At 43.4% G+C, this 25,935-nt stretch overlaps 1 protein-coding gene across 5 annotated transcripts in view; it reads left to right on the top strand.

Annotated features, from left to right (window-relative positions):
* The first annotated feature begins 557 nt into the window (after positions 1–557).
* Positions 558–25,935, top strand: part of LOC138774143 (otolith matrix protein OMM-64-like) — a 39,094-nt gene continuing 13,716 nt past the window's right edge. For 4 of the 5 annotated variants that reach the window (XM_069954751.1, XM_069954753.1, XM_069954749.1 and 1 more), the window contains exons 1-5: positions 653–817; positions 22,936–22,960; positions 24,471–24,489; positions 24,900–24,935; positions 25,186–25,224. In XM_069954751.1, the coding sequence (XP_069810852.1) occupies positions 686–817; positions 22,936–22,960; positions 24,471–24,489; positions 24,900–24,935; positions 25,186–25,224 (251 nt within the window). In that variant the 5' untranslated portion in view covers positions 653–685. Of the gene's footprint in view, positions 598–652; positions 818–22,935; positions 22,961–24,470; positions 24,490–24,899; positions 24,936–25,185; positions 25,225–25,935 lie in introns of those variants that run through there. The other variant, XM_069954754.1, reaches the window with a different exon arrangement.

Raw genomic sequence — 25,935 nt, 5'->3', positions numbered from 1 at the left:
ATCTTTAATGTGACCATGCGCCAAGTTATTATTGATTTGGGGACCTCTGTTTTGGTCCTGGTTGTCTTTGGTTATAAAATGTTTCCTTTCTTTTACTGAAAAATAAAATAAAAGTATATTTAAAAAAAACCTCAAAATTTCTCCTTTATAAATTGTTCATAAACACAAATATTAATAAAAACAATCATGATATTTTATTACAGAAACTATTCTTACAGGAGAGGCCTACTAAATATAATTGTTTAGTGTGAATAATATTATCATATTATAGCATAAACCATATTAAATACAGCCGCTGAGAGCACAGATCTATATTGTATATATGTATATATTAGTCCTGGCAACAAGTTACTATTTCATGCTAATAGTCATAATTATGAAATAAAATATACAAAAATAAACAAATATTTATTGTACTTTTTGTTTACAGTGATTCCCACTTCTTATTTCCAGTGTATCTGATTTGTATTGCTGTGATATGGCATTATATGGGCGGTACCACTTTAAATGGAGTGACATCATGCTGGAAACTTGGTTGCCTAGCAACCAACCGGATTGGACCGGACCTTCATCTGGAGGATTTGTAGGAGTTGGACTGTAAGTATGCTCTCTCTCATTGACCCCTGTTTATTTTTGTTATTTTTCACATATTTTTACATATTTTTTTTTACGTTTTCCCTATCTAATGTTTCTTCTGTTATTTTCAGGCGACGGATTCGTGAGGATTGCGACAGACCAGGATCTACAGCGGACGACGGAGAGGAGCGACGTGGATTGGACCCTACCGAATATGGGCCAATCACTTATTTTACCAACTGTGAGTGACAATTTCCCATCCCATACAGAATTAGGGAGGGAGAGAGGGGATTTAGCTAATCTCACACTGTCCCTTAGTCTCCAGGATAATGCAGGTAATCGCAGCCTATCCCTGTGTATCCTGGGCTGTATAATACCTTATTATAGGTCACATATTCCCCAGGCTGCACCATTTCTGTAGATTATCCAACTGTCACTCCTCCATGTTCCTGCAGGGGGCGGGGCTGAGTTGGAGCATGGGCAGCTGCTGGGTGGTGCAGGCTCCATGGCCGGGCTCATGCACTGTGTGTGTTATGTGCTCTTACCAGATTTATAGCCACACAAGGCATAGATATAAAGGGAAAGCACATAGCAAACATCCGGCATGAACCTGGTCTAACAGCTGACATGTCATTTTTTCGTGCGGCCGGAGTGTACACTATGGAGGAGATTTATCAAACATGGTGTAAAGTGAAACTGGCTCAGTTGCCGCTAGCAACCAATCAGATTCCCCTTTACATTCCTCAGAGACTCTTTGGAGAATGAAAGGTGGAATCTGATTGGTTGCTAGGGGCAACTGAGCCAGTTTCACTGTACACCATGCTTGATAAATCTCCCCCTATTTGTATACACTCCGTCCGGCACGTAAGTTGTGTATTAATCACAGCCGTTGTTGTCAATGTGCAACAACGGCCATGATTAATACACAACTTACGTTGTGTGATCCCGGCCTTACACTGTAGTAACGTGATAATTGTATATCTGGATCAGATAAAGTGAACAGAGAATTGTTACTTAGTTAGAGCAAATGACAAGAGAACAAAACCTGATAATATCCTGAGCAGGAAGGTTTATTGGTGACAGGATCACAGAGGGCCGGATTTCTGTATTTGGAGAATAATAAAAGTTTTGTTGTGAAGTAAATCGGCCGATCTGTACACTAAGAGCCGCGGACAGATAATGCTGCAATAACATGACCGCTGCCTTTTCTGGAGCTCAGAGCCTTTGCAGGAGTCTTAAAATAGGGTTTTATTTAGGGCTGAATTGTCAAGGAGGCGGGGCCAAGATGCTTCAGCGGCACTTCAGTCGCTTGGCCCGCCTCCTAAAAACTTCAGCCTGAAATAAAAACCTCATTCCATGATTTCTGTAAAGGTTGTCAGCGACTAAGTATCCTCTGTGGTGATAGATCAGAGAGATAATGCCGTATGTGGCTGATAGCAGAGAGTTATAGCTCTCTCTACCCCAGAGTATATAGTTTATACCTCTGAGAAATGAGAGATTATATAATTCCAAAACAGCCTATGGTCACTGGGGTATTACTATTCATACTGTATGTGCCCTTATTATGTGGCTATTACCAACTCCTTACAGGGTGGTTTGTTCTGGAAGAAAGTAGCTGCTTTCTCTCCTCCTGGATAACCCATTAGGTAACAGACTGAGCTGGGGGAATAAGTAATAAGGGACACATATAGTATGACTGTAATAGCCCAGTGACTATAGTCAGTTCTGGAATTATATAGTCACTTATCCATCCAGGAGTATAAACTATATACTCTGAGGTGGACAGTGCTATTACTCTCTGCTATCAGCCACATATAACATTGTCTATCTGTTGTTTGGGGAGATTTGTCATCACTACAGATGATACGTTGTTCAAAAGCAAAAGGAAACACGATATACAATACACTATGAAAATACCGATAGCGTCTCTGGCGTCGGGTAACCAACCTCAGCTTTGCCAGGACGGCATTTACGGTATTTTCACACTCTCCCCGTCTGAGCCGTGAGTGCTGCACAGGTTGGTTTGCTGTGCGTGCAGGGATGCCGACATGTCAGAGCGCCCCCCCCCCCCCCCCCCAACACAACAGAGCTGCCCCCCTTCACCCACCCAGCATGACTGAAAACCTGCACTGATCTGATCCTTCTCACAGCTGAGGGTTTGTTACAGTTGTACCCAGGCTGAACGACCCTGATTCATTGTAAATTATTATCCACAGAGGATTGTTAACTGGGTTCAAGTGTAACAAAACCTCAGCTTTGAGAAAGGTATAGACCCTCTGGGCACTGGTTGGCACTATATGGACACTATTGTAAATAGTCCAGTGATGGCACCGTATGGCTTTATATGAATAAAGTATGACACTGGGCACTGAATGGTTTTGTATTGATAAAGTGTGACACTCTGGGGATGATATCACATCATTTGGGTGTGAACGGTCAAGGGTTGGAACGCTAAGGCTTCAAAGTATGGTACTGTGGGCACTATATGGTTTCATATGGAGTATGGTACTGCGGGCACTATATGGTTTCATATGGAGTATGGTACTGCGGGCACTATATGATTTCATATGGAGTATGGTACTGCAGGCAGGGGCGTAACTAGAAATGGCTGGGCCCCATAGCAAACTTTCCAAAGGGGCCCCCCACACTGTGACTGGATAACACCACCACACCAGACCTGACCAATACCACTATACCAGACCTGACCAATACCACCATACAGTGACTGCGTAACACCGCCACACCGGACCTGACCTATACCGCCATATTGTGACTGGATAATACTCCCATACCAGACCTAACCAATACCGCAATACTGTGAGTAGATAACACTGCCATACCAGACCTAACCAATACCGCCACACTGTGACTGGATAACACTGCCACACCAGACCTGAACAATACCGCCACACTGTGACTGGATAACACTGCCATACCAGACCTGAACAATACCACCACACTGTGACTGGATAACACTGCCATACCAGACCTGACCAATACCACCATACTGTGACTATATAGCGCTGCCATACCAGACACCTCCATTCTGTAACTGCCTGCCTACCAGCTTGCTACTGCACTGCATACGCACATATATATATATATATATATATATATATATATATATATATATATTTCTCCAGCCTGCTACTGTATGTGTGTATATATATATATATATATATATATATATATACACACACATATACATGATGCAGCCTGGTACTGCACTGTAATATATTTATATATATATATTCAGCCTGGCACTACTATGCATAATGAGTTTTTTTAGTCCTACAAGAGCTGCAGTCACAGGGCTGCTTTCTATATAGACAGTGTTGGACTACAACTCCCAGTGTGGTCTGTCTGTGTCCTTGGGGGGAGGGGGGCACAGACAGCAGACAGACCACATTGGGAGTTGTAGTCCTATAATGTCACCGCTCCTGTAGAAATAAAACACACGCACACACACACGCACGCACACACAAACACACAAACACACACACACACACACACACACACACACACACACGCCTCTTATCAGAGACAGTGTACACTTACATGAGGAGGAGGAGGGAGCTGTCACTATCTCTCCGAGGTCCGGCGGGAGAGGGCTAGGGGTCAGAGGTTATCCTACCTCACAGGATGCTGGTGCAGCAGCTGACAGGCCAGTCTCCTTCTCTCCCCACGTACTTTTTAATGCTGCCCCCTGCTGGTGAGTGTTTGCCCTGCAGTTCTACAAACATCGTTCTCCCCTGGCTAGCTAGTGTCAGGACAAACGTCCTGCAGATCTAACCAGGGGACATCACACAGGCAGTCCCCACTGCGGGGCCCCTTGATGAGCCGGGCCCCGTAGCAGCAGCTACTGCTGCTACGGTGGTAGTTCCGCCACTGACTGCAGGCACTATATGGTTTCATATGGATAGTATGGTACTGCGGGCACTATATGGTTTCATATGGATAGTATGGTACTGCGGGCACTATATGGTTTCATATGGATAGTATGGTACTGCGGGCACTATATGGTTTCATATGGATAGTATGGTACTGCGGACACTATATGGTTTCATATGGATAGTATGGTACTGCGGGCACTATATGGTTTCATATGGAGTATGGTACTGCGGGCACTATATGGTTTCATATGGATAGTATGGTACTGCGGGCACTATATGGTTTCATATGGATAGTATGGTACTGCGGACACTATATGGTTTCATATGGATAGTATGGTACTGCGGGCACTATATGGTTTCATATGGAGTATGGTACTGCGGGCACTATATGGCTTCATATGAAGTATGGTACTGTGGGGACAATATGGCTTTATATGGGTAAAGTATGCTACTGTGGGCACTATATGGCTTCATATGGGTACTGTATGGTACTGCTGGCACTATATGGCTTCACATGGGTACTGTCAGGTACTGTGGTCACTATCTGACTTCATATGGGTAGAATAAACCTGCACGAACTATATGGCTTCATATGGGTAGTATGGTATTGCGGGCACCATATGGCTTCATATGGGTACCGTATGGTATTGAGGGCACTATATGGCTTTATATGGGTATTGTATGGTACTACAAGCACTATTTGGCTTCCCATGGGTACCATATGGAACTACGAGCAATATATGGCTTCATATGTGTAACGTGTGGTACTGTGGGCACTATATGGCTTCATATGGGAGACTATGTCACATTTTTGGTACCCATGTGGGTATCGTATGGTACTATGAGCACTATATGGCTTCATATGGGTAATGTATGGTACTGCAAACACTAAATGGCTTCATATGGGTACAGTATGGTACTGCGGGCACTATATGGCTTCATATAGTTAGTATGGTAATGTGGGCACTATATGGCTTTATATGGGTACTGTATGGAACTGTGGGCACTATAGGACTATATATGGATAAAGTATGCCATTGCAGGCACTATATGGATTCATATGGGAGACTATTGACACCCTTTTGGCACTATATGGCTTCATATGGGTACAGTATGGTACTGGGGGCACTACTGTATATGACTTCATATGGGTAGTATGGTACTGCAGGCACTATTTTGCTTCATATGGGTACCGTTTGGTACTGAGGGCACTATATGGCTTTTTATGGGTACTGTATGTTACTATGAGCACTATATGGCTTCATATGTGTACTGTATGGTACTGCAAGTACTTTATGGCTTCGTATGGGTAGTATGGTACTGCGGGCACTATATGGCTTCATATGGTTAGTATGGTAATGTGGCACTATATGGCTTCATATGGTTAGTATGGTAATGTGGCACTATATGGCTTCATATGGGTACTGTAGGGTACTACGAGCACTACATGGCTTCATATGGGTAAAGGATAGTACTGCGGGCACTATATGGCTTTGTATGGGTCCAATAAAGTACTGTGGGCACTATATGGCTTCATGTAGGTAGTATGGTACTATGGGCACTATATGACTTCATATGGGTACAGTATGGTACTGTGGGCACTATATGGCTTCTTATGGGTAGTATGGTACTGCGCGCACTGTTTGGCTCCATATGGGTACTGTATAGTACTACAAGCATTATCTGGCTTCATATGGGGTAAGGTATTGTGGGCACTATTAGGATTCAATATATGGTTACCGTATGTTTATATGAGCAATATATGGCTTCATATGGGTAAAGTATGGTACTGTGGGCACTATACGGCTTCATATGGGATATGGTACTGTGAGTACTATAATACTTCATATGGGAATCTATAACACCCTTTGGCACTATATGGCTTCTTATGGGTAGTATGTCACTACAGGCACTGTATGACTTCATATGGGTACAGTGTGGTACTGCCGGCATTATATGGCTTCAGATGTGTAGTATGGTGCTGCGAGCACTATATGGCTTGATATCAGTACCGTATGGTATTACAGGCATTAAATGACTTCATATGGGTAAAGTATGGTACTGTGGGCACTATATGGCTTCATATGGGTACATTATGCTACTGCAGGAACTATATGGCTTTACATGGGAGACTATGACACGCTTTTGGCACTATATGGCTTCATATGGGTAGTATCTCACTGCAGGCACTATATGGCTTCATATGGGTAGTATAGTACTGCGGGCATTAAATGACTTTATGTGGATAGTTTAGTACTGCAGGCACTATATGGCTTCATATCGGAGACTATGAGACCCTTTTGGTACTATATGGCCTCATATGGGTAGAATGTCACTGCAGGCACTATATGGCTTCATATGGGTAGTATAGTACTATGGACACTATATGGCTTCATATGGGTAGTATGGTACTACTGTATGGGCACTATAAGGCTTCATATGGGTACTGTACGGTACTGAGGGCACTATATGGCTTTTTATGGGCACTATATGTAATTGCGGGCACTATATGGTTTCATATTGGTACAGTATGTTACTATGACCACTATATGGCTTCTTATGGGTAAAGTACGGTACTGTGGGCAATGTATGGCTTCATATGGGGTATGGTACTGTGGGCACTATATGGCTTAATATGGGTACTTTATGGTACTGCGTGCACTATATGGCTTCATATGGGTACTGTATGGTGCTGGAGACACTATATGACATCGTATGGGTACTGCAGGGTACTGTAGGTTCTATATGGCTTCATAAGGGTTAGCTACGGTACGGCGGGAACTATATGGCTATATATGGGTAAAGTATGCTACTGTGATCACTATATGGCTTCATGTGGGAGACTACGACACCCTTTTGGCTCTATATGGCCACATATAGGTAGTTTGTCACTGCTGGCACTATATGACTTCATATGGGTACTGTATGGTACTGTGGGCATTATATAGGTACATATGGGTAGTATTGTACTTCGGGCACTATATGGCTTTATATGGGTACCGTATGGTACTGGGGGTACTACATGGCTTCTTATGGGTACTGTATGGTACTGCAGGCAGTATATGGCCTCATATGGGTAGTATGGTACTGCGGGCACTATATGGCTTTATATGGGTACCGTATGGTATTACAGGCACTATATGGCTTGATATGGGGTATGGTACTGTGGGCTCTGTAAGGCATCATATGGGTAAATTATGCTATTGCAGGCACTATATGGCTTCAAATGGGAGACTATGACATCCTTATGGCACTGTTTGGCTTCATATGGGTAGAATGTCACTGCGGGCACTATATGGCTTAATATGGGTAAACTATGGTACTGCAGGCACTATATGGCTTCATATAAGTAGAATGTCACTGTGGGCACTATATGGCTTCATATGGGTACAGTATGGTACTACAGGCACTATGTGGCTTCATATGAGGTATGGTTCCTTGGGCTCTATATGGCTTTATATGGGTAAAGTATGGTACTCCTGTGGGCACTATCTGGCTTAATATGAGGTATGGTACTGTGGGCACTATATGGCTTTATATGGGGCCCTATGACACCCTTTGGCACCATCTGGCTTCCTATGGGTAGTATATCACTACGGGCATTTTATGGCTTCATATGGGTAGTATGGTACTGTGGGCACTATATGGCTTCATATGTGTAAAGTATGGTACTGCCGGCACTAAATGGCTTCATATGGGTACTGTATGGTACTACAGGCACTATGTGGCTTTATATGGTTAGTATGGTAATTTGGGGACTATATGGCATCATATGGGTAAAGTATGCTACTGCAGGCACTATATGGCTTCATATAGGAGACTATGACACACTGGGGGCACTACTGTATCTGACTTCATATGGGTAGTATGTTACTGCGGGCATTATATGGCTTTATATGGGTACAGTTTGGTATTGTGGTCTTTTTATGGCTTCATATGGGTAATGTATGGTACTGCAGGCATTATATGGCCTCATATTGGCACAGTGTGGTACTGTGGGCACTATATGGCTTCATATGGTTAGTATGGTAATGTGAGCACTATATGGCTTCATATGTGTACTGTATGGTGCTCTGGGCACTATATGGCTTCATATAGAATACTGTGACACCCTTTTGGCACTATATTCCCTCATATGAGTAGTATGTCACTGCGAGCACTTTATGGCTTCATATGGGTACAATATGGTACTGTGGGCACTATATGGCTTCATATGTGTAAAGTATGGTACTCAGGGCCGGACTGGGGCTGAAAAGCAGCCCTGGCACACAAACCCCACCAGCCCACATATATATCCCCCACACAGTATATGAGCAGAGGGGCACAGTATATGGGGACAGTACCACAGGATAGTGGGACACCATGCATTACCCCCATAGTAAGAGTCCCCCTGCATAGCCTCAACACAAAAGGAGGCGAAGCGTGTGTGTGTGTGTGTGTATCCTCCGATAGTGCCGCCCGCTAACAGCCTCCGGGACCGCGCTCATCACCTTCCAGGCCGTCTGCTTCCTCCAGCAGGCACAGTGATATGACGTCACTGCGCCTGCAGGAGGATTCGGCCTGCGAATCCACACACACACACACTTTGCCTCCTTTTGTGTTGAGGCAATGCAGGGGGACTCTTACTATGGGGGTAATGCATGGTGTCCCACTATACTGTGCTACTGTCCCCATATACTGTGCCCCTCTGCTCATATACTGTCCCTATGTGCTTGTATACTGTGCCACTGTCCCCATATACTGTGCCCTTGTCCCCATATACTGTGCCCCTGTTCTTATATACTGTGCCCTTATCCCCATATACTGTCCCACTGTCCCTTATACTGTGCCCTTGTCGCCATATACTGTGCCACTGTCCCTTATCCCCATATACTGTGCCACTGTCCCTTATCCCCATATACTGTGCCACTGTCCCTTATACAGTGCCCTTGTCCCTATATACTGTGCCCTTGTCCCTATATACTGTGCCCTTGTCCCCATATACTGTGCCACTGTCCCTTATACTGTGCCCTTGTCCCCATATACTGTGCCCTTGTCCCCATATACTGAGCCATTGTCCCTTATACTGTGCCCTTGTCCCCACATACTGTGCCACTGTCTCTTATACTGTGCCCTTGTCCCTATATACTGTGCCCTTGTCCCCATATACTATGCCACTGTCCCCATATACTGTACCACTGTCCCCATATACTGTACCACTGTCCCCATATACTGTGCCACTGTCCCCATATACTGTGCCCTTGTCCCCATATACTGTGCCCTTGTCTCCTTTACTGTGCCCAGTCACCTTATACTGTGCCCTTGTCTCTATATATTGTGCCACTGTCCCTTATACTGTGCCCCGTCACCATATACTGTGCCCTTGTCCCCATATACTGTGCCACTGTCCCTTAAACTGTGCCCTTGTCCTCATATACTGTGCCACTGTCCCCATATACTGTGCCACTGTCCCTTATGCTGTGCCCTTGTCCCCATATACTGTGCCACTGTCCCCATATACTGTGCCACTGTCCCTTATACTGTGCCCTTGTCCCCATATACTGTGCCACTGTCCCTATATACTGTGCCCTTGTCCCCATATACTGTGCCACTGTCCCCATATACTGTGCCACTGCCCCTTATACTGTGCCCCGTCACCATATACTGTGCCCTTGTCTCCTTTACTGTGCCACTGTCCCTTATACTGTGCCCTTGTCCCCATATACTGTCCCACTGTCCCTTATACAGTGCCCTTGTCCCCATATACTGTGCCCTTGTCCCCATATACTGTAACACTGTCCCTTAAACTGTGCCCTTGTCCCCATATACTGTGCCACTGTCCCTATATACTGTGCCACTGTCCCCATATACTGTGCCACTGTCCCTTATACTGTGCCACTGTCCCCATATACTGTGCCCTGTCACTATATACTGTGTTCCTGTCCCTATATACTATGCCTCTGTTCCCATATACTGTCCCCCTGTGCTCGTATACTATGCCACTGTCCACACACATACACACACCTGACAAATCCATACACACACACAAACCTGACAAATCCACACACACACACACCTGACAAATCCACACACATACACACCTGACAAATCCACACACACACCTGAAAAATCCACACACACACACACACACACCTGATAAATCCACACACACACACACCTGACAAATCCATACACACACACGCACTTGACAAATCCACACACACCCACACACCTCACAAATCCACACACACCTGACAAATACACACACACCTGACAAATCCACACACACACACCTGACAAATCCACACACACTACCTCACCTAACGCAGACCGCTCCTGCCACCTGCCCGGCCCGCTCCTGCCACGCGCTCCTGGCACCGCAGCCTGGCCCGCTCCTGACGCCCGCTCCTGGCACCGCAGCCTGGCCCGCTCCTGATGTGCTCCTCCAATCCAATGAACGTGGAGGAGGAGCGTGGGGCCGCTGCGGCCGGCTGTGGTGCATGAGCAGGCCGGCTGTGGCAGGAGCGGGCCAGGCTGCGGTGGCAGGAGAGGGATGGGCGGGCAGAGGGAAGCGGGCCGCAGCGGTGATTTTTTTTTTCTATAATGTTAATTTTTTTTTAATATGCAGCCCGGGCGGCCTACGGACTGGTAATCCGGCCAGCCCAGCAGGCATTTGCCCGGCTTGCCAGATTACCAGTCCGGGCCGGCACTAAATGGCTTCATATGGGTGCTGTATGATACTGTGGGCACTATATGGCTTCATATGGGTACTGTATGATACTGTGGGCACTATTTGGCTTCATATGAATGCTGTATGGTACTGCCGGAACTAAATGGCTTCATATGGATACTGTATGGTACTGTGGGCACTATATGGTTTCATATGGGTAAAGTATGCTACTGCAGGCACTATTTGGCTTCATATATGAGACTATGACACCCGTTTGGCACTGTATGGCCTCATATGGGTAGTATGTCACAGAAGGCACTATATTACTTCATATGGGTACTGTATGGTACTGCGGGGACTATATGGCTTCATATGGGTAGTATGGTACTTAAGGCACTATATGGTTTCATATGGGAGTCTATAACACCCTTTGGCACTATGTGGCTTCTTATGGGTAGTATGTCACTTCGGGCACTATATGGCTTAAAATGGGTACTGTATGGTACTGTTGGCACTATATGGCTTCACATGTGTACTTTCGGGTACTGTGGTCACTATCTGGGTTACTATATGGGTAGTATAAACCTGTACGAACTATGTGGCTTCATATGGGTACTGTATGGTACTGCGGGCACTATATGGCTTCATATGGGTAGTATGGTATTGCGGGCACTATATGGCTTCATATGGGTACCGTATGGTTATAAGGGCACTATATGGCTTTATATGGGTATTCTATGGTACTACAACACTATTTGGCTTCCCCTGGGTACCATATTGAACTACGAGCAATATATGGCTTCATATGGGAGACTATGTCACCCTTTTGGTACTATATGGCCTCATGTGGGTATCGTACTATGAGCACTATATGGCTTCATATGGGTATTGTATGGTACTGCAAACACTAAATGGCTTCATATAGGTACAGTATGGTACTGCAGGCACTATATGGCTTCATATGGTTAGTATGGTAATGTGGGCACTATATGGCTTCATATGGGTACTGTATGGTACTGTGGGCAATATAGGACTATATATGGATAAAGTATGCCATTGCAGGCACTATATGGCTTCATATGGGTACAGTATGGTACTGGGGGCACTACTGTATATGACTTCATATGGGTAGTATGGTACTGCAGGCACTATTTTGCTTCATATGGGTACCGTTTGGTACTGAGGGCACTATTTGGCTTCATATGGTTAGTATGGTAATGTGGCACTATATGTCTTCATATGGGTACTGTATGGTACTGTGGGCACTATATGGCTTCATATGGTTAGTATGGTAATGTGGCACTATATGGCTTCATATGGGTACTGTATGGTACTGTGGGCACTATATGGCTTCATATGGTTAGTATGGTAATGTGGCACTATATGGCTTCATATGGGTACTGTATGGTACTACGAGCACTATATGGCTTCATATGGGTAAAGGATAGTACTGCGGGCATTATATGGCTTCATATAGGTAGTGTGGTACTTCAGGCACTACAGTGGTCCCTCAACATACGATATTAGTTGGTTCCAGGACCACCATTGTATGTTGAAAATATTGTACGTTGAGACCAAAATTCTATGGAAAACTGGTAATTGGTTCTGAATCCACTAAAAAGTCATCCAAAAATGAGAAAAAAATAAGATTGAAAGGAAAATAAGCAGATTATTAATATGAATGAAGCAAATCCTTACATACAGCAGTGAGAAAGAGCGACTGGAGACTGTAAATGACTTTCTAAGTAGAAGATGGGAGCGTCTTCAGGGTCCTGCACAGATCGCACAGGGTCCCAGAAATATAAAATGAAGCCGCCCTCACCTGGTGCCCAAAGGAGCAGCTCAAGCTGGCCCAGGTACAGAGCAGCACAGGACATATAGTATCACACTATATTGTAGGGAATTACTACTAGACAGCCAACCAGTGCAGGCATCTCACTAATACTGGGGATTTACCAGTAAAATGGCCAGTTTCATTGGTCGATCATCTAGTTATTTCCATGTGCAGCACATCCTGACTGTTTGTAGCATTGTATGTTGTATGTTGTGTCTTACGATGGTCCAGAAAGGAACATTGTATGTTGAATATATTGTATCTTGAGGCCATTGTAAGTTGAGAGATCACTGTATATGGTTTCATATGGGTACAGTATGGTACTGTGGGCACTATATGGCTTCATATGGGATATGGTACTGTGGGCGCTATATGGCTTCATATGGGTAAAGTATGGCACTCTGTGGGCACTATAAGGCTCAATATGGGAAAGGTATGCTACTACAGGCACCGTATTGCTTCATATGGGGCACTATGACACCCTTTGGCACTATATGGCTTCCTATGAGTAGTATGTCTTTATATGGCTTTATGTGGATAGCATGGTACTGCTGGCACTATATGGCTTCATATGGGTACTGTGGGCACTATATGGCTTCATATAGAAAGTATGGTACTGTGAGCACTATATGGCTTCATATGGGGTAAGGTATTGTGGGCACTATTAGGATTCATATGGATAAAGTATGGTACTCTGTGGGTACCATATGGCTATATATAAGTAAAGTATGTTACTGCAGGCACTATATGGCTTCATATAGGAGACTATGACACCCTTTTGGCACTATATGGCCTCATATGGGTAGTATGTCACTGCAGACACTATATGACTTCATATGGGTTCATTATGGTACTGCGGGCACTAAATTGCCTCATATGTGTACAGTATGGTACTGTGGGAACTATATGACTTTTTATGGGTACTGGAGGGTACTGCGGGCACTATATGGCTTCATAAGGGTACCGTATGTTTATATGAGCAATATATGGCTTCATATGGGTAAAGTATGGTACTGTGGGCACTATACAGCTTCATATGGGATATGGTACTATGGGCACTATAATACTTCATATGGGAACCTATAACACCCTTTGGAACTATATGGCTTCTTATGGGTAGTATGTCACTACAGGCACTGTATGACTTCATATGGGTACAGTGTGGTACTGCGGGCATTATATGGCTTCAGATGGGTAGTATGGTGCTGCGAGCACTATATGGCTTGATATCAGTACCGTATGGTATTACAGGCATTAAATGGCTTCATATGGGTACTGTATGGTACTGTGGGCACTATATGGCTTCATATGGGTAAAGTATGGTACTGTGGGCACTATATGGCTTCATATAAGTAGTATGTCACTGCGGGCACTATATGGCTTCATATGGGTACAGTATGGTACTACAGGCACTATATGGCTTCATATGGTTAGTATGGTAATGTGGGCACTATATGGCTTCATATGGGTACTGTATGGTACTGTGGGCAATATAGGACTATATATGGATAAAGTATGCCATTGCAGGCACTATATGGCTTCATATGGGTACAGTATGGTACTGGGGGCACTACTGTATATGACTTCATATGGGTAGTATGGTACTGCAGGCACTATTTTGCTTCATATGGGTACCGTTTGGTACTGAGGGCACTATTTGGCTTCATATGGTTAGTATGGTAATGTGGCACTATATGTCTTCATATGGGTACTGTATGGTACTGTGGGCACTATATGGCTTCATATGGTTAGTATGGTAATGTGGCACTATATGGCTTCATATGGGTACTGTATGGTACTGTGGGCACTATATGGCTTCATATGGTTAGTATGGTAATGTGGCACTATATGGCTTCATATGGGTACTGTATGGTACTACGAGCACTATATGGCTTCATATGGGTAAAGGATAGTACTGCGGGCATTATATGGCTTCATATAGGTAGTGTGGTACTTCAGGCACTACAGTGGTCCCTCAACATACGATATTAGTTGGTTCCAGGACCACCATTGTATGTTGAAAATATTGTACGTTGAGACCAAAATTCTATGGAAAACTGGTAATTGGTTCTGAATCCACTAAAAAGTCATCCAAAAATGAGAAAAAAATAAGATTGAAAGGAAAATAAGCAGATTATTAATATGAATGAAGCAAATCCTTACATACAGCAGTGAGAAAGAGCGACTGGAGACTGTAAATGACTTTCTAAGTAGAAGATGGGAGCGTCTTCAGGGTCCTGCACAGATCGCACAGGGTCCCAGAAATATAAAATGAAGCCGCCCTCACCTGGTGCCCAAAGGAGCAGCTCAAGCTGGCCCAGGTACAGAGCAGCACAGGACATATAGTATCACACTATATTGTAGGGAATTACTACTAGACAGCCAACCAGTGCAGGCATCTCACTAATACTGGGGATTTACCAGTAAAATGGCCAGTTTCATTGGTCGATCATCTAGTTATTTCCATGTGCCGCACATCCTGACTGTTTGTAGCATTGTATGTTGTATGTTGTGTCTTACGATGGTCCAGAAAGGAACATTGTATGTTAAATATATTGTATCTTGAGGCCATTGTAAGTTGAGAGATCACTGTATATGGTTTCATATGGGTACAGTATGGTACTGTGGGCACTATATGGCTTCATATGGGATATGGTACTGTGGGCGCTATATGGCTTCATATGGGTAAAGTATGGCACTCTGTGGGCACTATAAGGCTCAATATGGGAAAGGTATGCTACTACAGGCACCGTATTGCTTCATATGGGGCACTATGACACCCTTTGGCACTATATGGCTTCCTATGAGTAGTATGTCTTTATATGGCTTTATGTGGATAGCATGGTACTGCTGGCACTATATGGCTTCATATGGGTACTGTGGGCACTATATGGCTTCATATAGAAAGTATGGTACTGTGAGCACTATATGGCTTCATATGGGGTAAGGTATTGTGGGCACTATTAGGATTCATATGGATAAAGTATGGTACTCTGTGGGTACCATATGGCTATATATAAGTAAAGTATGTTACTGCAGGCACTATATGGCTTCATATAGGAGACTATGACACCCTTTTGGCACTATATGGCCTCATATGGGTAGTATGTCACTGCAGACACAATATGACTTCATATGGGTTCATTATGGTACTGCGGGCACTAAATTGCCTCATATGTGTACAGTATGGTACTGTGGGAACTATATGACTTTTTATGGGTACTGGAGGGTACTGCGGGCACTATATGGCTTCATAAGGGTACCGTATGTTTATATGAGCAATATATGGCTTCATATGGGTAAAGTATGGTACTGTGGGCACTATACAGCTTCATATGGGATATGGTACTATGGGCACTATAATACTTCATATGGGAACCTATAACACCCTTTGGAACTATATGGCTTCTTATGGGTAGTATGTCACTACAGGCACTGTATGACTTCATATGGGTACAGTGTGGTACTGCGGGCATTATATGGCTTCAGATGGGTAGTATGGTGCTGCGAGCACTATATGGCTTGATATCAGTACCGTATGGTATTACAGGCATTAAATGGCTTCATATGGGTACTGTATGGTACTGTGGGCACTATATGGCTTCATATGGGTAAAGTATGGTACTGTGGGCACTATATGGCTTCATATGGGTACATTATGCTACTGCAGGAACTATTTGGCTTCACATGGGAGACTATGACACGCTTTTGGCACTATATGGCTTCATATGGGTGGTATCTCACTGCAGGCACTATATGGCTTCATATTGGAGACTGTGACACCCTTTTAGTACTATATGGCCTCATATGGGTACAGTATGGTACTGCGGGTAATATATAGCTTTATATGGGTGATATGGTAATGCGGGATCTACATGGCTTCTTATGGGTATTGTATGGTACTGCAGGAAGTATATGGCCTCATATGGGTAGTATGGTACTGCGGGCACAATGTTGCTATATATAGGTAGTTTGGTTATGCGGGCACTATATAGCTTCATATGGGTACACTATAGTACTGTGGGCACTGTATTGCTTCATATGGGTACTGCATGGTACTGCAGGCACTATATGGCATTATATGGGTAGTATAGTACTGTGGGCACTATATTGCTTCATTGAGTAGTATGGTAATGCGGGCACTAAATGGCTTCTTATGGGTACTGTACGGTACTGTAAGTACTCTATGGCTTCATATGGGAGACGATGACATCCTTTTAGAACTATATGGCCTCATATGGGTAGTATGGTACTGCAGGAACTATATGGCTTGATATGGGGTATGGTACTGTGGGCTCTGTAAGGCTTCATATGGGTAAATTATGCTATTGCAGGCACTATATGGCTTCAAATAGGAGACTATGACATCCTTTTGGCACTGTTTGGCTTCATATGGGTAGAATGTCACTGCGGGCACTATATGGCTTCCTATAAGTAGTATGTCACTGCGGGCACTATATGGCTTCATATGGGTACAGTATGGTACTACAGGCACTATATGGCTTCATATAGGAAACTATGACACCCTTTTGGCGCTATATGGCTTCATATGGGTACAGTATGGTGCTGTGGGCACTATATGGCTTCATATAAGTAGTATATCACTACGGGCACTGTATGGCTTCATATGGGAACAGTGTGGTACTGCGGGCACTATATGGCTTCAGATGGGTAGTATGGTACTCCCGGCACTAAATTGCTTCATATGGATAGTATGGTACTGCGGGCACTACATGGCTTCTTATGGGTAGTATGGTACTGCGGGCACCATTTGGCTCCATATGGGTACCGTATGGTACTACGAGCACTATATGGAATCATATGGGTAAGGTATGGTACTGTGGGTACTATTTGGCGTCATATGGGTACCGTATGGTACTACGGTCACTATATGGCTTCATATGGGGTAAGGTATTGTGGGCAGCATTAGGATTCATATTGGTAAAGTATGGTACTCTGTGGGTACCATATGGCTATATGTGAGTAAAGTATGGTACTGCAGGCACTGTATGGCTTCATATAGGAGACTATGACACCCTTTTGGCACTATATGGCCTCATATGGGTAGTATGTCACTGTGGGAACTATATGACTTTCTATGGGTACTGTAGGGTACTGTGGGCACTTATTGGCTTCATATGGGTACCCTTTGTTTATATGAGCAATATATGGCTTCATATGGGTAAAGTATTGTACTGTGGGCACTATATGGCTTCATATGGGTACATTATGCTACTGCAGGAACTATATGGCTTCACATGGGAGACTATGACACGCTTTTGGCACTATATGGCCTCATATGGGTAGCATCTCACTGCAGGCACTATATGGCTTCATATAGGTAGTATAGTACTGCGGGCATTAAATGACTTTATGTGTAAAGTATGCTACTGCAGGCGCTATATGGCTTCATATAGGAGACTATGACACCCTTTTAGCACTATATGGCCTCATATGGGTAGTATGTCACTGCAGGCACTATATGGCTTCATATGGGTAGTATAGTACTATGGGCACTATATGGCTATATATGGGTAGTATGTTATTGCGGGCACCAGATGGCTTCATATGGATAGTATGGTACTATGGGCACTATATGGCTTCATATGGGTACTGTACGGTACTGAGGGCACTATATGGCTTTTTATGGGCACTATAGGGTATTGAGGGCACTATATGGTTTCATATGGGTACCGTATGTTACTATGACCACTATATGGCTTCATATGGGTAAAGTACGATACTGTGGGCAATATATGGCTTCATATGGGGTATGGTACTGTGGGTACTATATGGCTTAATATGGGTACTTTATGGTACTGCGTGCACTATATGGCTTCATATGGGTACTGTATGGTGCTGGAGACACTATATGACTTCATAGGGTACTGTAGGCTCTATATGGCTTTATATGGCTACACTACGGTACGGCGGGAACTATAAGGCTATATATGGGTAAAGTATGCTACTGTGGGCACTATATGGCTTCATATGGGAGACTACGACACCCTTTTGGCTCTATATGGCCACGTATGGGTAGTATGTCACTGCTGGCACTATATGGCTTCATATGGGTACTGTATGGTACTGTGGGCACTATATAGGTACATATGGAAAGTATTGTACTTCGGGCACTATATGGCTTTATATGGGTACCGTATGGTATTGGGGGCACTATATGGCTTCATATGGGCACTGTATGGTACTACTAGCAATATATGGCTTCATATGTGTAAAGTGGGCACTATATGGCTTTTTATGGGGTAAGGTACTTTAGGCAGTATATGGCTTCATATGGGAGACTGTGACACCCTTTTAGTACTATATGGCCTCATATGGGTACAGTATGGTACTGCGGGTAATATATAGCTTTATATGGGCGATATGGTAATGCGGGCACTACATGGCTTCTTATGGGTACTGTATGGTACTGAAGGAAGTATATGGCCTCATACGGGTAGTATGGTGCTGCGGGCACTATGTTGCTATATATGGGTACACTATAGTACTGTGGGCACTGTATTGCTTCATATGGGTACTGCATGGTACTGCAGGCACTATATGGCATTATATGGGTAGTATAGTACTGTGGGCACTATATTGCTTCATTGGGTAGTTTGGTAATGCGGGCACTAAATGGCTTCTTATGGGTACTGTACGGTACTGCAAGCACTCTATGGCTTCATATGGGAGACGATGACATCCTTTTAGAACTATATGGCCTCATATGGGTAGTATGTCACTGCGGGAACTATATGGCTTCATATGGGTACAGAATGGTTCTGCGGGCACTATATGGCTCAATATGGGTAGTATGGTAATCCGGTCCCTATATGGCTTCATATGGGTACTATATGGTACTACAAGCTTTATATGGCTTCATATGGGTAAACTATACTACTGCAGGCACTATATGGCTTTATATGGGTACCGTGTGGTATTACAGGCACTAAATGGCTTCATATGGGTACTGTATAGAACTGTGGGCTCTATATGGCTTCATATGGTTAGTATGGTAATGTGGGCACTATATGGCTTCATATGGATAAAGTATGCTACTGCAGGCACTATATGTCTTCATATAGGAGACTATGACATCCTTTTGACACTATATGGCCTCATATGGGTACAGTATGGTACTGCGGGCACTATATAGCTTCATATGGGTACTATGGTACTGCAGGCACTATATGGCTTGATATGGGGTATGGTACTGTGGGCTCTATAAGGCTTCATATTGGTGAAGTATGTTATTGCAGGCACTTAATGGCTTCAAATGGGAGACTATGACATCCTTTTGGCACTGTTTGGCTTCATATGGGTAGAATGTCACTGCGGGCGCTTTATGGCTTAATATGGGTGGTATGGTAATGCGGGCACTATATAGCTTCATATGGGCACTGTAGGATACTGCAGGCACTATATGGCTTCATATGGGTACCGTATGGTACTGCGGGCACTATAAGGCTTCATATGGGTCCCGTATGGTACTGCGGACACCATATGGCCTCATATGGGGTAAAGTACTGTGGGCGCTATATGGCTCAATATGGGTAGTATAGTAATGTGGTCACTATATGGCTTCGTATGGGTAAAGTATGGTACTTTGGGCACTATATGGCTTCATATGGGTAAACTATGGTATTCCTGCGGGCACTATCTGGCTTCATATGAGGTATGGTACTGTGGGCACTATATGGCTTCATATGGGGCCCTATGACACCCTTTGGCACCATCTGGCTTCCTATGGGTAGTATATCACTATGGGCACTGTATGGCTTCATATGGGAACAGTGTGGTACTGCGGGCACTATATGGCTTTAGATGGGTAGTATGGTACTGCCGGCACTAAATGGCTTCATATGGGTACTGTATGATACTGTGGGCACTATATGGCTTCATATCGGTACTGTATGGTACTGTGGGCACTATATGGTTTCATATGGGTAAAGTATGCTACTGCAGGCACTATATGGTTTCATATATAAGACTATGACACCCGTTTGGCACTGTATGGCCTCATATGGGTAGTATGTCACAGCAGGCACTATTTGGCTTCATATGGGTACTGTATGGTACTGCGGGCACTATATAGCTTCATATGGGTACTATGGTACTGCAGGAACTATATGGCTTGATATCAGTACCGTATGGTATTACAGGCACTAAATGGCTTCATATGGGCACTGTATGATACTGTGGACACTATATGGTTTCATATGGGTACATTATGCTACTGTTGGAAGTATATGGCTTCAAATAGGAGACTATGACACCCATTTGGCACTATGTTGCCCTTATATGGGTAGTATGTCACTGTGGGAACTATATAGCTGGTTGGTATGGTAATGTGGATACTATATGGCTTCATATACAGTAGGAGGCTATGGCACCCTTTTGGTACTGTATGGCCTCATATGGGTAGTATGTTACTGCGAGCACTATATGGCTTCATATAGGTACAGTATGGTACTGTGTGCACGATAGAGCTTCATATGGGTAATATGGTAATGCGGGCACTATATGGTTTTTTTATGGGTACTGTAGGGCACTGCGGCCACTATGTGGCTTCATATGGGTACAGTATGGTACTGCAGTAACTATATGGCTTCATATGGTTAGTATGGTACTACGAGTACTACGAGATCGGACGTTTTAATATTGATTTAATATTACTTTTTATATATGATGTAACAAAAAATCAGCAATTCTTGTGTTTTTTCCGCTCTTTTCGTTTATGCCGTTTACCGTACAGGATGACTATTGTTATAGTTTAATAGATCGGACAATTATGCACACTACGGTATATAATATGTTCATTTATTCATTTACTTTTATACGTTTTATTTGTATAATGGGATAGGGGGGTGATTTATATCTTTATTGGGGGAGGGGACATTTATTGGTTCTCCTTGGGGGACTCTTACGTGTAATCATTAGATTGCATATACTGTACACTACTATTCCATAGGCATAGCATTATTCATTATTATCAGCAATCTGCTCATTGAGCCTACCTATGGCAGATTCAATGGACAGAGCGCCGATCAGACCACACGGAGGAAGGTTAGAGACCTCCGGCGGTCCGGCACATCGATCGGGACCTCCGCAGTCACACTAATAATAACACGCTTCATATCGGGATATAAATTCTGGACTTACCTGTATACCCAGCGTCATCTGGTGACAGTCGGCCAGGGTGTAAAGGCACGTCGAGGGTCATCTAGGGGTTAAAAATAATCATCATTGCACTTTAGGATATGAGGAAAGATCCAATATATTTAGGATATGAGGAAAGATTCCATCCAGAAGGGTGTTAGTACTTTTCCTTTTTGTTCCCCCCACCCTGATGCTTCTACATACAATCCAATAGATTTGATGGAAAGAGAAGGACATATGATGCCCAGCAGATATCAGTTTTTTTTTTCATACATTTACAGGTTCCAGCATCTGGATATCCCACCTTAAAGGGGGTATCTTTTTTCTTTCAAATTAACTGGTGTCAAAAAGTAACATAGATTTGTAATTTACTTCTGTTTTAAAATCTTCAGTCTTCCCATACTTATCAGCTGCTGTATGTCCTGCAGCGGTGTATTCTTTTTCAGTCTGACACATCTGTCCATGTCAGGAACTGTCCAGAGCAGCAGCAAATCCCCATAGAAAACCTCTCCTGCTCTGGAAAATTCCTGTCTCGGACAGAGGTGGCAGCAGAGAGCAGTGTGTCAGACTGAAAAGAAAACAACATTTTCTGCAGGACATACGGCAGCTGATAAGTACTGGAAGACTGGAGATTTTTTAAATAGAGGCAAATTACAAATCTGTATAACTTTCTGAAACCAGTTGATTTGAAAGAAAAAGATTTTTTCAGGAGTACCCCATTAATCCAGATGGCAAAGTAGCTGCTAGTAGATGGGCTGCTCTAAAACACTATCCCCAGCCATGTCTTCCTATACTCTGCTTACTCTCTGTATTTGCTATTTCAGGCCTCAGGACATGGAAACCTGATGGGTGAGTTCTGTCATTCTCTAACACCATCTCCATGGATTTCATGTTCAGCCCCTTCTACAGACACATGTATCCCATATCTATCATGTATCCCATATCTATCATGTATCTCATATCTATCATGTATCCCATATCTATCATGTATAACATATCTATCATGTATAACATATCTATCATGTAACCCATACCTATAATGTATCCCATATCTATCATGTATCCCATATCTATCATGTATCCTGTATCTATCATGTATCCCATATCTATCATGTACCCGATATCTATCACGTACCCCATATCTATCATGTAACCCATACCTATCATGTATACCATATCTATCATGTATCCCGTATCTATCATGTATCCCATATCATGTATCCCATATCATGTATCCCATATCTATCATGTATCCCATATCTATCATGTATCCCATCACATATTGCAGATTTCCCCAGATGCTGAAGTCACAAACACAAACTGTAGAATTGTGTTTTTTAATTTTTTTTTCTTTATTCCAACACTCATTTTTTAAACATTTTATTATAACAGGAATGAGGAACCTTCATCCCTTCAGCTGTTAAAATACTACAGTTCCCATCATGCCTGGACAGCAGAAGCTTTGGTTATCAGGGCATGATGGGAACTGTAGTACTGCAACAGCTGGAGGGCTGAAGGTTCCTGATCCAGAAAGTTATACAGATTAGTGAATTACTTATCACCTGCTGTATGCCCTGCAGGAAGTGGTATATTCTTTCTAGTCTGCCACAGTGCTCCCTGCTGCCACCTCTGTCTGTGATAGGAACTGTCCAGAGCAGGAGAGGTTTATATGGGGATTTGCTTCTGCTCTGGGCATTTCCAGTCACAGACAGAGCTGGCAGCAGGGAGCACTGCGCTAGACTGGAATATAAAATAATATACCACTTCCTGCAGGACATACAGCAGCTGATAAGTACTAGAAGACTTGATTTTTTATAAAATAGAAATATTTTACAAATCTGTATAACTTTTGACACCAGCATCATAGGCCTCCTGCCCACAGATCTGCCGGTATAGAACGTAACTCCCTGCTGTCTCTACATCTGAGCGGCAATATATTATACAGCTGTTCTGTCCCATTTTATCTTCATTTGTCAAAAATGAGTGGTTAAAAACATGTATGACTGCTCATAGCCAGAATAACATGACATCCAGTCACACAATCTAAATGCACCAGAATCATAAAGAGACAACATCTAATAAATTAGGTGTAATCTCTCCCCGACATCCATAGGACATAGTACTGCAGCTCCATCTATCTAAGGGGATGGGGCTCTATGGCAATGTAGCATTGGTTGTATACAACTACATAGGGGTCTTGTCTTACCACCACAATGCAGACACTAATATGTAACTATATTATGTAGATCCCATTATCCAACATGATGAGCGACCTTTTATTTCATAATAATAATAATAATAATAATAATAATAATAATAATAATAATAATAATAATAATGTTTGTGTCTTTTTTTTCAGCTAGGAGACCAGGAACCAGGTTAGTAAATCTTTACTAGAAACATATAATAATAATAATGCTTTATCTGTACAGCGCCGACTGATTCGGTAGCACTTTACCCAGCTTTTCCCTAAGTGTTGGATACAGTGTATTGTCAGTGTCTATAGCCACATGTCCATAGAGCCATCAGAGGGACCTTCTCCTATCAGACATCTGACCAGGATACATTAGGACCCATCCCACAGCTCCAGCTGGATGTGAAAGCGCAACCAACACAAAGCACAGTGTAACTTCAGCCTCATAGACAACAATCACATCTGCAGAATTGCTGCGAGGATCTCAGTATAGAAACTGTATTTCCTCTAGATGGTAGAAAGCTGCTGTAATAGTGTAGATGGACGTGTATTGTTATTGGGTTCTCACTACCTTCTCTATTCTGCAACTAACAGGACCGAAGATTCCGAGGACGACGGACCGGACTTCGAGTAAGTACATCATTGTAAAGAATTAGGCCATTGAAGGTGATTTATCGCCTTCAAATACAATTGGGGGAAATTTATAAAGAGAGTAGTCCTGGGTTTATCAAAGATTGGCAAAGTTATAAGCAATCTCTTGTTTTCTAGTCTCAGGATCATTTATTACATATCACGTCCTGCAGAAATGTGCGGCACCTGCAGGAGTGACTGTTACCCTTATAATACGTATTATATCTATATTTTTCCTCTTTCCTAATAGATGGCTGATGGAAGTGAAATATGCGCCGAGAGTATACAGGTATCTATCACAACACTTTTATTTATTTATTTTTTTGGGGGGGGCGGGCAAATGGACATCAGAATTTTCTGGGATTTGAATCAATATTAAAGAAAAACATGAAATCCATGCTGCCCGAACTATGAATCACCTGAGCAGGATCCACATGCTTCTTCGCTGACTGATAGATCTTTTCCCTGTTTGGATAGAAGGGGAGATCCATCATTCAAAGCTCATGGGCAGAGAAGACACTGGGGGTCACCACTATAATTTGTCGTTCTCTTTAAAGGGGAATTATCAGCAATTTAGTCAAATCTAACCTGCTGACAGCCCCTTATAGCGCCGGGGACGCTGAGGAGGAACGTATGTGTCTTACCTTCCTCCTCTGTGCTGGTCCTGCAGTGTTTGTCAAGGTTAACTTCGAGCACCCTTAGGAGCACTGCCGCACCATTAGATGGTTCGGGCCGGATGTTGCGGCAGTGCTCCTAAGGCTGCTCAGTTTACCCCGACAAACAGCGCAGGACCGGCACAGAGGAGGAAGGTAAGGCACATACCTTCCTCCTCAGCGTCCCCGGTGCTATAGGGGGCTGTCAGCAGGTTAGATTTGTCTAATCTACTGATAGTTTCCCTTTAATACCTTATGGAAATTTAAGAGACATAAATCCTGGGGTTGAAGCTCATATCTTATTGAGACATTGCAACAGATGAGATTTTCAGTAAATTTTAAACAGG

The sequence above is a fragment of the Dendropsophus ebraccatus genome, chromosome 15 (genome assembly GCF_027789765.1).
Source record: "Dendropsophus ebraccatus isolate aDenEbr1 chromosome 15, aDenEbr1.pat, whole genome shotgun sequence".
Taxonomy (NCBI): domain Eukaryota; kingdom Metazoa; phylum Chordata; class Amphibia; order Anura; family Hylidae; genus Dendropsophus; species Dendropsophus ebraccatus.
The sequence above is the reverse complement of the archived record's forward strand: the minus strand, read 5'-3'. Positions and strand labels throughout refer to the sequence as shown.